Genomic DNA, 14,519 nt, shown 5'->3' on the forward strand with positions numbered 1-14,519 from the left:
TAGTAATAGCATTTTATTTTGGTATCGCGATTGGCTTCAGTGCTCCTTGTGTTTTACTTAGAGAAACCTAAAATTCTGTCATGTAAGAGGGCTAGTCCCCATTGATATGACAAAGGTAAAGGCTCTACCATGTAAGTGGGTCAGCCCCCATAGGTACGATCCAGAGTAGGCTCTGTCGCGTAAGTGGGCTAGCCCCCATTGACACGATCCAAAGAGTTGTTCAGTCATAGGTCCATACCTCACTGAAACTCTTGAGGCAGGCAGACTCATAGACAGTAAATCATGAAGTCTTCTGCCCAATCAGGTAAGAACCATGGATTTTATATCCGAAAACATATGTTGTTTTTTCCTGTTTTTTTAATATATTTATTATAGTTATGTTTAGCTGTCTACCCTCCACCAAGGGTGCCAATCAGCTAAGTATATATCTGCTGGGTAAGTTTTCATGTACAAAAATGATATTGTTAAGATACAATAAAGTTTTGTACATACTTACCTGGCAGATATATGCAATAAAGGGCCCACCCAACCTCCCCTCAGGAGACAGGTGGAAGAGGAAAATCTGGCTTAGAAAACGGGAATGGTTCCGGATTCCCGGCACCCACCCAGCGGCGGGAAATTAGGGTGGATCACCTGACCTACCTGTCGCGTGTATATATCTGCCAGGTAGGTATGTACAAAACTTTATTGTATCTTAACAATATCATTTTTGCAACCTTTGATAAAACACACTGTTCAGAATTATTATTATGAACCAAAAGATAAGATGTGAAATTATCTAACTCTCCATGATATAGCTCTTACTTCTGTGCCAGTAATAGTTAAAAAAAAAAAAAAACGAGAACACTGTTTTCTATGAATAGGTAAAAACACTCCTAGCCAGTTGTCTAATTCTGTCTCTGGTTTTGGTAGGAGTTTGACAGATTATACTCAGTATTCTGTTGTTTGTTCTTTTTATTTTTTATTTATTTTTTTCTGGTAAGGACCTTTAAGGTAATAGTTGCCATACTTGGTATTGTTCCAGTTTTATTAACCTTATGATATGCTTTTGCTGAGGGAAGGGTTAAGATTGCTTAAGAATATGAATCATAGTTGGATGAAATACAGTAATTGATCACGAACAGAGAGAGCTTGTTAGGTTGTATAAACAACTATAGTGTAAGATCATTTTTGTTAAAGTATTAACTATATATTTTTTTTTATTATTTGCTATAAGTTTGTTTTTCTTGATAGAATGCTTGTGTTTAATTTTAAGGCCAAATATAGTAATAGCATTTTATTTTGGTATCATTGAAAATATCAGAAAATAAAGTCAGAATGATGCTTCTTTACTTCCCAAAATAAAAATTTTTTTAAAATAAACTCGATGAAGATTTGTAAATATATTTATATGCAATATAGTCTTTAGTTAGAATGTAATTTGAATGTCACCTGCATGACTAGTTAAGGATTGGAATCCCAGAAACATGATTTTGATTAGAATTGAAAAATAGTGACAACAGTTTTTCATAATATTTTTCAAAAAAATATTAACAAAGGAGCTCGGTCCACTGCATTTGCTCTTGACATTCGCATATTATCTAATGGGAAGTCTTCATTTGTTTGATTTTTAAAGCTTATCTATGGAGGCATCATAACTTCTGAATTGTATTATTTGCAAAATGCATGTCACAAGGAGAGTTTATACAGTACATGGATTCACTTGTCATTGCATTTTATTGTTCTTTTTCACAACAGTATTAAATTGTTTAAACTGGTAAAATTTGTAGTTACTGATCATGTTCTAATGTGTACTATAAAGTTGAGAATAAACAGTATGTTAGGTTCTGTGCAAAATTTTTTTTATGTTTTATAGGGTTTGCTATGTAAAAGATCTCCAGTATGGTGATTAGAACAAATTAAGTCCTTATGAGAGTGACTGTATTCAAGAAATTTGTATGTTATTTTTACTATGTTCTTTTTTTACAGGTGATTATATATATGAGCTTGACAGGAAGTTTAAGAATGAAGGAATGATCAGCGCTATAGATGTTGATTTGGTAAGGCTTACTTTATATATGTTGACCCTTTTTAACGTTATAGTAAACATCATTTGTCATTGATTTAGTTTGCCACGTTGATTTCTCTTATATTAGCACTGCTGAAGTGTAAGTTAAAGCCTTTCTTACGTCTACTGGATAAATGACACTTGCTGCAGGATGCTTTGATATCCAATAGGGTTACATTTCTGATACATTTCTTGGTACATCGTGGGATATGCTTGTGACTGGTCTCTTGATCATTCGTGAGTGTGACAGCATTCCTGTTTTCAGTACCCTCCTAGACAGTGCTCAATCTGGGATTTTCCCCGGACCATCCATAGTCCAATACTGCTCTGCATTGTATGGTAATGTGTGTTAATCCTGGATGATTTTGTTACCGGTCCTAGCCCAGTGTAGAGGTGGGAATTGTTTCTGGTCTCCTTGGACACCTTTGGATCATAACTCTTTCTGCTAGCTGTAGCATTGGTAAAGATAGTGGGTAAGCTTCCAAATCTCTTACTTGATGCAACAAAGAGAGGATGGAGATCTTTGGTTCACTCCTGGGTTTATGGCAAAAACCCATTACCTTGATATATACATGGTTACAGTATACATCTTTTCTGTGCACATTTACATTACCAAGAATCTGGTATTTCCAGGGCATTGAAGAACAGTATCAGTTGTATTCTACAGACATTCCTCCAATCTTCACTGTGACAAACTCCTCTCAATGACAGCAAAGAAGGCTGTTGCTTAGCCTTAAGTCAGATTTTCTGGTTGGAGGGCATGGACCTGACATCCTCATTTGTGGCGTCTGTGCACTCATGAGGAGATAATACACATGACAAACCTCCCATGCAAGGAGTTTAGTCTCATAAAAATGAGGAAGGTAATTTGCACTTTTCTTAGATATGCAGTCAAGAAGTTTTTTTTCTTTCTTCCATAATCCTACCTCAACCAGTACACTCCAGTCACATAGCTGCAACCATTTGACTACCTTTTTAACAAGCTTCACCAACAGATTCTAATTAGTTTTGTAAATACGGTATAAAAGGTTTAGGGTTCCTATATCTAGGAAGGTGCAATTTGCTTGAAAAATTTGCTCTTCATTAGTTTCATGGTAAAAGCTTAAAATAGTTATTTTGTGTTCAATAATAATACTTTTTCATGTTTTTTGGATGTAGTAGGTAACATGTTCTTAGTTGAGGATTGCAACGCCAATGTTCGTCTCTAAAGTTAAAACAAAACAGAATTTTTTAGTATTGTTATTCGGGGCTCCCTGTGGTTAATGAAGATTAAAAGCACTGAAAATGGTATGATTTATTTCTTGGTGCGTGTTGTGTATTTCTTGTGTGACACTGTGTTTTATTCCATTGTCTTTTTTGGCGGTTGCAAATGCACACGTAGCTAATAATCATAAAGAATTTTGTAATGGATTCATTAATAATTTGTATGCTTTCCATGTTTTAGCTTGAACAGCTTGAATGAACTTTTGTTGAAGAGTGTATTAAAAAAAGTTTTTATTTTATTTTCATAGTTAGTAAACAAACTGGAGCCAACTGAAGTGAAAAATATTAACCACAAGACTTAGAAGAGGTTGTTGCAACGACTCCGGCGTTCACCAGAAACCATACACACACTACCTTCTACGTCCCATGCTGTGTTGAGACTGTTGCTAGACAGTAGGAGGACCAAGTTGATGTTAAAGTTATTGAGTAACCCTCTGGAATTTGGCATATTCCCAGACCATTTCATGTCTAATTTACTAATGGATACCATTTATAGGAAGAGAAAAAATTATACAGGTAGGCTTTTCTTGGTTTTATTCCTTTTGGTATTGAAGTGAATTGCATGGTATTCAATTTGTTTTTTTTAACATGTGTATGTAAATCTTCATTCATTTTATTTTGGGTTTAGCTGATACTACTGGTGAAGTAAACAATTAAGTGCCCATTATTCAAGTCTTCCTTCTGCAGTAGAGATGTCAGTATTACTTGTACTGGTGTTCCATAGGATAGCCTATGAAAATATACATTGATGAACATATTTAATAGAATCCAAAGAAATAGGAATTATTCATGTTTTTCTTTTTAGTGTGTATTAAACACAAAAAAGCAAAATATATATGACATTTCAGCAAGCAAAATGTGTCATTCAAGTTTTCTGTCATGGCAACTAGCCTTTTTCAACTACATATTCATGATCAGGTCACACTCTTTAAAAGAGAATGTTTTCCTGAATGATTAAAAGGGTAAAAAATGTTATTGTAATGCCTTTAATTTTTCAAGTTCCTAGAATCATTAGTAATTAGAGAAACTATGCTAATGATAAACTACTACTCTTACAAATCATATTATTTTAGGTACGCTTATTTTCTGGTTCTTTTCAAGCTGCTGCACGTGTCGCATCAGTATTGATGTTGCAAGAAGACTTTGGACCACCCCTGACCCAGGCTTTGGCTATGGCCTCTTGTTACCTATATGCTACATCCACAGAAAATTTGCCTTGGGAAGATTACACTGTGAAGATAGCGGAACCTGAAGAAGAGGTACTGGTAACTTAAATTTTAATTACAAAAGTTTCCTGTGTAGAGGTTGACGCCTGAAGCAAGGTTAGGGTAGTAAATCTTAAGTTATATTGTTAGTAGTCTGTCTTATATTTTTCAAGTTTATTTGTTTTTGTATTTCACTTTGTCTTTATATGTGCTGTGATCTTGATAATTTGTAAAACATTGGTTTCAAATTAGATTGCTGACTATCCTAAGGGATTTTATTCCATATTTCTGAATTATAACCAAGGCAAAATAAGCATTGTTCATGTTTAATAATTTCATAGGGATAATGATTTTTTTCAGCTGAAGATAAGGATCCCATATCTTCGTAATCCTTACTTTGATGATCACTTTGATCTGAAAGAACCTAATCATATTGTTGGGAAACATTAGCATGGGGAGCACCACTTAATAAGGGCGGGGAGTTGATTGGAACAAACTTTGAAATACTAGGATGGGCCCTATATAACAAGTGGAGTGATCTTGAAGTCACTCTTCAAAGATGTGCAGCAAACAGCACTCCTGTAGCAGAAAGTGTGGTAGGTATTCTTTGTAATTTCAGCATTACTTGTTAAACAGTTTGAATGGTTAAATAGTATGTTTTAAGATTTTAGTCCTTCAAGTAACTATTTCTCTGATGTTGAGGGATGGGAGAATGCACTCTTCACTAGATTTTGATGAAGAGGTTAGATTTTGAACAAAGTACAGTGACATTGATTGGGTTGTGCTTCAGTTTTCCTTATCAAGAGATGTAAAAATGGCATCTTTCCATCATTTTCCTCCTCCATAGTAAATTTGATATTGGTATGTTTGAATTTTGAATAGTTGAAGAATTTTATGGTGTCACTTTTTTGCACGAAAACAGCTAAGGTGTCATCGACATACTTTCAATGTAAGACAGGTTTAAAACTCGAAGGACTGTTGTCTCCACTGTACATTTTATTTGCCACTACTATTTCTATAACCTCTTTTGTTGGAATATTTGTATGTAGACTTTTGATGTTGAGACTAAACTTTAGTAATTTTTACTATGTGTTTAAAGCTTTTCATAACATCACAAAAGCTGTAGGAGTATTCTTGGGTGTAGTCATTCTTGGCCCATTCCTCTGTACAAGGGATCATAAATTTTTGCTAGTTGAAAATTGTCGTATTGATGACTGGTCTTGAGGGAAAATTTCCTTGTGGTAAACCATACAGGACACCAGGGTTATAAACATTTTTATACTCTTCTGTTTTAGATAGTTCAATTAACAGTTTACCATCAATTCTGTTCTTACTTTGCAAAAGAAATGGGTTTTATGAGACATTTCATAGGAATTGTATAATGGGGGTTGTTATGAGTTCAACTTGAATTCCATTTTCCCATGTTTTGTGTGATGATTTAGTTTACATATATAAATTTTTTCGTTTTTTAGTGGTATGAGTTTGACATTGTTAATTTTGTTCTTTGCTAATTGCAGGTTACTTCAGTTAAAGAACTAGTAACATCGAGTGATGACAGTGAGAATCAGGAGAAGATCATGTCTTTGGTTGGCACCTGTGTAAAAGAAGAAGTAAATCTTAAATCAGTCATCGAGGATCATGTGAAGGATGTAGCTGCAAAGGCAGAAGCAGATGACATTAAAGTTCAGGTAAATTTAATGATATTCTTCTTGTAATCAGTATAATTTTTAATATATTTTTTTTTTTTTCTTCTATTTCAGCCAGCTGTCTCTGCTACTGTTTCTCCCCCTGTTGTGTTTTTCACCATTTCCTGTGTGTTTCTTGGCTGTGCTATTTGTGCTGATCTTGCCTTGCTCCTGATGTCCATTGATATCGTTTGGATCCCATGATCTTAGTTTGCTACAAGTTATCGTTTGCTCCTTTTGAGTTTGTAGCTATTCATTTTGTCATCCTCCTTGCCTATTCCCACTTCAAAACAGCAGTAATTTTTTAATTCATATTGGGTGCATTGTGTCCACGGAAATAGCCTGAAAATGACAGGAATTACCACCATCAGAGCATGGATTCCCATATTTATGATTTTTTGGCTACTTCTCACAATTCAGAGAGAGGGACTACTACAAGAGGATCCAGGAGATAGCATTCAATTGATATTTGGTTACAGAAACAATTTTAACATTTTTCAAGCACTTAGGATAACTAGTTCCCACCAGAGAAACAGCCAGGACCAAGAACTAAGTGTTAAGTTCTTGGGTAAAGCTTGGAGCTCACTTTGATAGATCAGCGATCAAGAGATTGTTATGAGCATTGTGGATGGGTGAGGGAGATGTACTGATTCTTAGGTTGATTGAGGTATAGTTCCTGAGGATGATGATGAGTGTTAGACCAAGTTCAAGAATTGATACAAAGCTGACAGTTAACAGTAAACTTAATATGGGAACACCCAGACTGATGGCTTATGTCAGTGATATTGGGAACTGGTATTTATGTTAATAAATACCAGAATGACTTTATAGTGTGTAGACACCACCCTACTTACAAATGAATTACATTCTGGATGGCCTTATGTATGTTGAATTCCTTGTGGTTATTGTACTATTCATGCCTATTTAAATACTGTATTATTATATAAAGTTAAAACAGTACCATACAATTTTTCATCCTCAAATATAATACACTGTACATACAGTAATGTATGCACTGAAGTGGTGTGCAAAACAAGATTTGAACTAATGAGTGCAAAGGGGAGCACTCTGAACATAATTTCAATTTGCGATCCCATTTGTTTGTATGTGAATGTTCTTCAGTAGGGTGGTGTCTTTATTTAGTTTGTATTCATTATTATGCATTGCATACAAACAGGAAATTGCAGTTTTAGTGTCCATTTTGCTTCGTAGCCTTAACTCACCGTGGTACATGTATGCATCACTAAAGGATATTTGCAATGCCTCTTCAGGCCTTAACTGTCCATACCCACTTTTTTGCCTTTTACTTTACATCCATTCCCGCCTCCTTTCTTCCATCTGTGTATTATTTTCTGGATCACCTGTCTTGCTGTCAACTATTCCAACTTCTGATGTCATAAAGTGCTGGAAGTGTCTAGAGCATGGCTTTATGGACAGTTTCTTTTTCATTCCTAAACCCTAATTGATAATGTTGTAACTTTATACATGGGAATTGCCATGGGGATATGCTTATGTAGAGTTGATGACCAGTGTCCATTTTTAATAGTATGGAGTTTTCTATGCATATTCAGATATAGTACAGATCAATTTGAACTTTGGATAGATTTATGTGTATGTTCTGTATTTTGTATATCAATAGATATTCTGATTTATATGGTGTTTCCAACTTCTTCCATTTAAAACAGTAGTAGGTTCTCCCTCCTTTCCCCACCAAGACGTGTGTGTACCAAAGGGGCTACCGACAACCTGTAACACCTAGTAGAGAGAAAAATGTTCTTTTTAATAAAACATTTTTCTTTTTTTTTATGCTTTTAGATATAATTAGAGTCCAATTTCAGTTTGAGGCAGGACATTATTATTTTTTTTTTTTATTATTACATTGGTAATAAACATTAACAAAAAAATGTTGCTGTACCCATTCATTTATTATTTGGCTTTTATACAACTATCTCTTAACCAAGTTTAGAATTTTTCCAAATCAGTTACACAGGCTATATACATATTTTTTACTATATATTTCTTGTAAAATAAATGGGAATCTGTCTATTTGTAGATTTTATGGTTCTATTTACTTTGAAACTAATATTTACTTGGAACTCAATTGTTTTCATACTCACAGGAGAGTTTGTATTCAACGTGGGAAAGGATGAGACAAGAAGAGGTTGAGAAACAGTTAGAAGAATACAGGAGAAAACAGCTGTTAGAAGAGATTGAGAGAAAGAAGAATCAACTGAAAAGCAAAGAGGAACTGTTCACATTCTTTGAGAATCAGGATAGACTGGAAATGCTTCTAGACCGAAAACCTGTGTATGTGGTCTTTTACTCTGTTAGTTCATGAAAAAGATTTTATTTTACAATTTGCAAATCTCTGTTATTCAAATTTCCACTGGTAAAAAAGGCAGGTAATTCAGATGTGTGGAAACTAACAAAGATTTGTGATTCTGGAGGAAGGAGATGTATCTGGCAGATAGTTATCAGTCCATCTTTGGTGATTACTATTCTTTTGATCTGCTGTTTGTGCTTATGGCTCAGGGAATTTAACACAACTCAAAAAAGAGAAAAGGAAAAGTGAGTCTTGATGGTTTTTATTTTTTTATTACAGGGTCCGTGAGAAAGATCGTACCCATTTCTTCCCCCATAAAATTAAAAAGCCCAAGGTGGTGGATGAAGACTACATTCCTCCAGAAGTTGTTCGCAGATAAGTGTTTATAGGTAATGAAATCCTGAAATATGTATTACCATTTTCATAGTACTTATCCAAAGAAAAAGTTTTGGTCATGTTTAATTTTTTGCACTTAATAAACATGTAATCCTTATATATTATTCTTTTATTCTTTTAATGTAGTTAAAAATCTCCAAGGGTATTGATTATTTTCTTCTATAGGCACTATGAAAATGATGCTGCCTTATTTGGGTACAGATCTACACAAGTTATTGAGGTAATTACTTGGTTTGGATCTTAATAATACCTTTGGCTGATCCTCATTGCCTTAATTTTTCTCTTGTGTTGTGGACTACATGGTTACACACTTGGCAATATCCTCAGCTATCAGCAGCTGATATCCAGGGTCACTAGTACATGGAAACCTATTTAAGCTGTTTATGACTTTATTACTGTCTCTCGTTCTGATCCATTCTTTGCTGCTTTTATTTTATATTCATAGAAAACAGATTCAGAGTAGTCAGGTGTATTGTCAATTATTATTGAACTCTGTGGATGAAACATTCTAGGGCCAGTTCCAAAATAGAATAGCTGAGTGTATTTTCATATCTTGCTGCCAGATCAGTAGTAGATGATGTATTTTTCTTGAGAGGGTGTGGGCTGTGGGATCCCAGCTCTGTAAAGTATAACTGACTGTATCATACTTATATGCTGCCACTTCCACATAATACAGCTTTAGTATGTCCTCATATGCCTTAAAGCAGGGATGTCAGACACGTGGCCCACAAGATGATATGATTCATCATTATTATAAAAAGAAATTATAATGTATCATAGCTAGTATGAAAAATCATTAAACAGAAGAGTGGACATGGAATAGCTTTCTCACATTCATCCATCACAGATATATCATAACAAAACTGTCCTCATATATTCAAGAATGGCAGTGAAATTTTACAGAAACTTTTTGTCCCGAGTAATGCTTATACTTATACCTTTGTTATAATTAGTATAAACGAAAGTCATCTAGTAAAGCTATGAACTTCAGTCCAACATGTATTATGTACTTTAGTTGGCCCTGAAGATAGTAATTAAAATGAGAATTAGTCCTAGAACCCTTTTTCCTGCATTGTAATTTTATGTTTGTATGTTGGGTTTACCATAACTCAGTTTCATCACAGTTTTTCTGGAGGTAGTTTTTTTTATAATGTCAACTTGTAAAATCTGTTGGAAACCTGGCAGTAGTCTGTTCATAGACAGACTGCCTGTCTAGTAATGATGTATATTTTTCAGTTCAAACCCATTTCTGAATCTGCAACCATTTCTTGTAGCTTGGTGTCACACTTTTCATTGGATCATTTGCTAAAAACTTCATACGGGCCTAATGCTTTCAGACTTGATGACACAACACATTTTGCTGCAGATTTGGTTCGTTTCTGTGTTTGCGAAGTCAGTCACTCACTATTTACAAAGCTTCAGCAGTTTTAGGCACACAAGCAACACTAGGAAAATTTCTTCTTTTTTTTCACATTTGGTAGAAATAGGATTCACGGCTGCTCTATATATTGGTATTTTGATTAATTTTTTTTATATTTTTTATTATTCATATTATTATTCATATTATAATTATAGTAATTATTACTATATATTTTTTAAAACCGTGGTTGATGGAACATCAAATAAGAAGGAATACGTTTCAATTAAGGATGTATTTTTTTTTTATTCTTTGTAAGCTAAAAAAAAAAAATTGGTTTCGTCTTTTCAGGTGCTGTTAACATCGTCAGCTGCAGTGAGCCAGTGAGCCTGAGTGATGCCATCTCCCAATGTGTCCGCCATTGCCAGGGCTGAGATGCCTAACTGAGCAGCTCTTTAGACCAATTACTTTGGATATGAAGTGTGAAATCATAGAAAAGAAAAGAAAAAAAAAATTGTGTTTTTGGGAGGGCCTGGAACAGAATACGTAATACATAGTAGTATTTCCATTCGTTTTAAAGGGGGAAAATTTTATTTTATTTATGAACAAATTGAGTTATGAGTGTGGTCACAGAAGGAATTAATCTCGTATGTATGTACACTGTAAAGCTGAATGCATTTTTTTTTAATTTATGAAGTTTGTAAACAATTGAGATTTTTTTAATGAACTTGTAGATTTAGATTTGTTTACAGTTGACCTGCATAGTGTTGTAGTATTGTATTTATGTAAATAAATTAATTTTTATGATTTTGATGGCTTTTCCTTGTCAGTGACAGTGATATGAATTAGTCACTAAAGGATTAAGTATATGTATAGCATTAATAGAAAAATAATTTTTTTTGTCGACACAGGTGTACTGTTGATGAAGACATGACGTCAGTATGTCTACAATGTTTTTACATGTATGTCATCTGTAATGGTACAATAACTTTTGTTACGGGTGGAGCAGTTTAATTTAGTGTGCCAAAGGTTTGAATTTGTATAGTAATTGTTAAATAGATAGATGCAAGGAATCTAAACAAATGGAAAATATTTGACTCGAGCGGCTGACCCTGCTATACAGTGGGACAAATAAGGTTAAGTTTTTTACATCTTTGTGTCCCTGTGGGGGTAATGTAAAATGTGTTCTTTCCTTTCTCCTCTGTCTTGTGGTCTTTTGCACTGGATTCCTATTGCGTCTTAGTCGGGCCAGCTGTTTACAACTATGTAGCAATGTGCTACACAACTACTAGGCATGCTCAGATAAGTTAACAATTGCACACGTGAAACCTGCCTGTGTGGACATCATTACACATGTAAATGTACAGTACTAGTTGGATAAATGCTCATCTTGCTGTTTGTTTTAATAAGAGACATAAATAGTGTAGAACACAAAGAAGACCTTGGAATCATCATTACCAAGGACTTAAAATCCACAAAACAATGCATAAAAGCTGAAAGGAAGCCACAGAAACTAGTGGAATACATAAAGAGGCAGTTCAAATACAGAAGCAAGGAAACGGTGCTTCAGCTCTACACATCAATAGTTAGACCACATCTTGAATGTACAGTACAGCTTTGGTCACCAACACTAAGTAAGTCACAAATGAACTAGAAGGGTAGCTCAAATAAGAGCCATAAAGTTAATTCCACCCATCAAACTAGATAGGTTGAATATGTATGACTTAGAATTAATGATTGCAAGGACAACTAATTGAGACATTCAAAATACTGAAAGGCATAAGAAAAGTAGACGGTAACTCTTCACATTAAACGAAAACCAAACAAGAAATTTTTAATAATATTTACATAAATTTTTATACATATATCATATACAGATTTTTTAAAGACATTAAACTATTTTTAATATATATTACTCCATTAAAAACAATTCCATATTTTTAATTATTTGATCAGCCCACAATCTAATTTGTTTTATGAATCATTTCTTTCACTAATTCATTAATTCATTTACCATAATTCAACTTATTTAACCTTCATTACGGCGCTGAATGGCCTTCTTGGCCCCAGTGCCTGGGCCTTAGCCCTAAATATCATACATCCATCCATCCAAACAGAAAAAATAAATGAAATTTTATTCCTTTCTTTTTAATAATACAAAGAAAAACTCCACTCCATGATAATTCAACCAATTTTACCATTTATGTATGCACCTGCTTTTAGGTGAATTAAACCTTCGTCTCAATTGTAGTTAACGCGAGACTGTTTTCAAACTTCTCGCACCTAAACATTTTGGAATTGCTACACAGTAATAAAAATTCTAGGCTGATGAAAAATGCTTATGCCACGAAATAGAAGAGGACTTATAGAGTATTTTGTACTTTCCAGCACGGGCGTCTCAGCAAAAACTATGTGATCACACTACTGTTTGTTTATCTCATCGTCACAGGTAGCTAGTTGACAGACAAGGATCAAGAAATGTAATATTTCTGAGAAATTTCATATATTTATGATTGCATGTTTAAAAAGACAACATGCTGTAATTCTTGGGGCTTGGTGGGTGAGAAGGCTTCGTGGGCCAAGTTGAGGCTTTTGGGGGAGGGCAAATTGAATCGTGAGGGGGGCAGTTGCCCCCCAACCCTCCCACAAATGACGCCCCTGGAGCAAATTAAGCTTAGTGCAGTATCACGGATTTTGTTGAGAGGGGAAGTTGAAATGAACGACCCAGGGAGCCGTTGAAAAGTCTCTCTCCTACTACTACTACTACTACCAACTACCACTAATGTCCTACCGTGGCTGCTCTACCACTATCTGATAACTGGTCCTAGATGCCCTTTGAAAGTTTCGGAAGGTGAGAATTAACCGTCAAGGTTTTGGTATTGGTAGGGAGTGAGCTGGTCCCAGTGTACCCCGGTACTGGTCGTTTCGGCGCCGGAAGTCATTTTAGTTGGAAGATTACCTAGGTAGTAGTAGGTAGGAGGAGGCCATATGTATACGTATATATATATATATATATATATATATATATATATATATATATATATATATATATATATATATATATATATATATATATATATATAGATAGTGTATATATATATATATATATCGAGCTACAATGTCCTTTAATCTCTAATTCGCTCTACCTCGGAATTAATATATTTTCATATATGCTTAACCGAAGGGGAATTTGGGTTTTTTTCTCGATAATAGACTTGCCTGGACCGGGCGGGGTGCGAACCCATGGAGCCTTTCAAATCCAGGAACGTCAGTGAAGCTTTTACCTACTACACCACTGCAAGAGGCGAATTAGATATAAAGGACATTGTAGCTCGATATATGTATATGAATCACGGAAATGTGATATGACATATATATATAATATATATATATATATATATATATATATATATATATATATATATATATATATATATATAGATCATATAAAACACCTATATATATAATATATATATATATATATATATATATCTTATATATATATATATATATATATATCTATATAGTATATATATATATATATATATAATTACATTAATATATATTTATATATTATATATATATATATCTATATATTAATATATATATATATATATATATATATATATATCCTATATATATATATATAGATATATATATATATATTATATATATATATATATATATATATATATATATATATATATATATATATATATAGATAGATATATATATATATCTATATATATAATATATATATATACATATATATATATATATATATATATATATATATATATATATATATATATATATATATATAATATATATATATATATATTATATATATATATATATATATATATATATATATATATATATATATATTGCTAAGTTTATAGAACGCCTCGCCTTACCAGCAGGTTTTTATTAATATTAGTTATAAAAGAAGCAGCCATGCCTTCTCCTCAAGCAACTGATGTTGGGAGAGAGCATGTCGTAGGGAGGTATTTCCGGTCTGACGGAAGCTTAGGGTAAGAGAGGCAAGTCACAAGAGTAGCTAGGCTTCGAGATGGATCTTAGGGACCTCTATCAATAAAGACCTCTTTTTCCTTCCCAATTTGCTGGTTGTTGTGATCACTTTCAGGCAATGCCCGAGGCAGTATTTGGAAGCCCCGTGATTCCAGGACAACCAGTATCTCCCCCAGTCGTCTCCAGACATTGACCTCGGACGGATGTCCAA

General features: G+C 33.7%; 1 protein-coding gene across 1 annotated transcript; it reads left to right on the forward strand.

Moving 5' to 3' along the window:
- Window positions 1-4,412: 4,412 nt before the first annotated feature.
- LOC135208780 (uncharacterized) lies at window positions 4,413-11,085 on the forward strand. Its single transcript, XM_064241299.1, has 6 exons — window positions 4,413-4,569; window positions 4,876-5,111; window positions 6,033-6,203; window positions 8,320-8,507; window positions 8,803-8,912; window positions 10,628-11,085. The coding sequence occupies exons 3-5, from the start codon at window positions 6,093-6,095 to the stop codon at window positions 8,900-8,902; spliced, it is 399 nt and encodes a 132-aa protein (XP_064097369.1). The 5' UTR covers window positions 4,413-4,569; window positions 4,876-5,111; window positions 6,033-6,092; the 3' UTR covers window positions 8,903-8,912; window positions 10,628-11,085.
- The last annotated feature ends 3,434 nt before the right edge of the window (window positions 11,086-14,519 follow it).

This window comes from Macrobrachium nipponense, chromosome 35, assembly GCF_015104395.2.
Source record: "Macrobrachium nipponense isolate FS-2020 chromosome 35, ASM1510439v2, whole genome shotgun sequence".
Taxonomy (NCBI): domain Eukaryota; kingdom Metazoa; phylum Arthropoda; class Malacostraca; order Decapoda; family Palaemonidae; genus Macrobrachium; species Macrobrachium nipponense.

What these genes read in the sequence shown, in the direction of transcription:
- LOC135208780 (XM_064241299.1), top strand. Translation starts at nt 6,093, where the DNA reads ATGTCTTTGGTTGGCACCTGTGTAAAAGAAGAAGTAAATCTTAAATCA. An exon ending in CAGATGACATTAAAGTTCAG is followed by an intron (nt 6,204 to 8,319) that starts GTAAATTTAATG and finishes TCATACTCACAG; the next exon opens with GAGAGTTTGTATTCAACGTG. An exon ending in CTTCTAGACCGAAAACCTGT is followed by an intron (nt 8,508 to 8,802) that starts GTATGTGGTCTT and finishes TTTTTATTACAG; the next exon opens with GGTCCGTGAGAAAGATCGTA.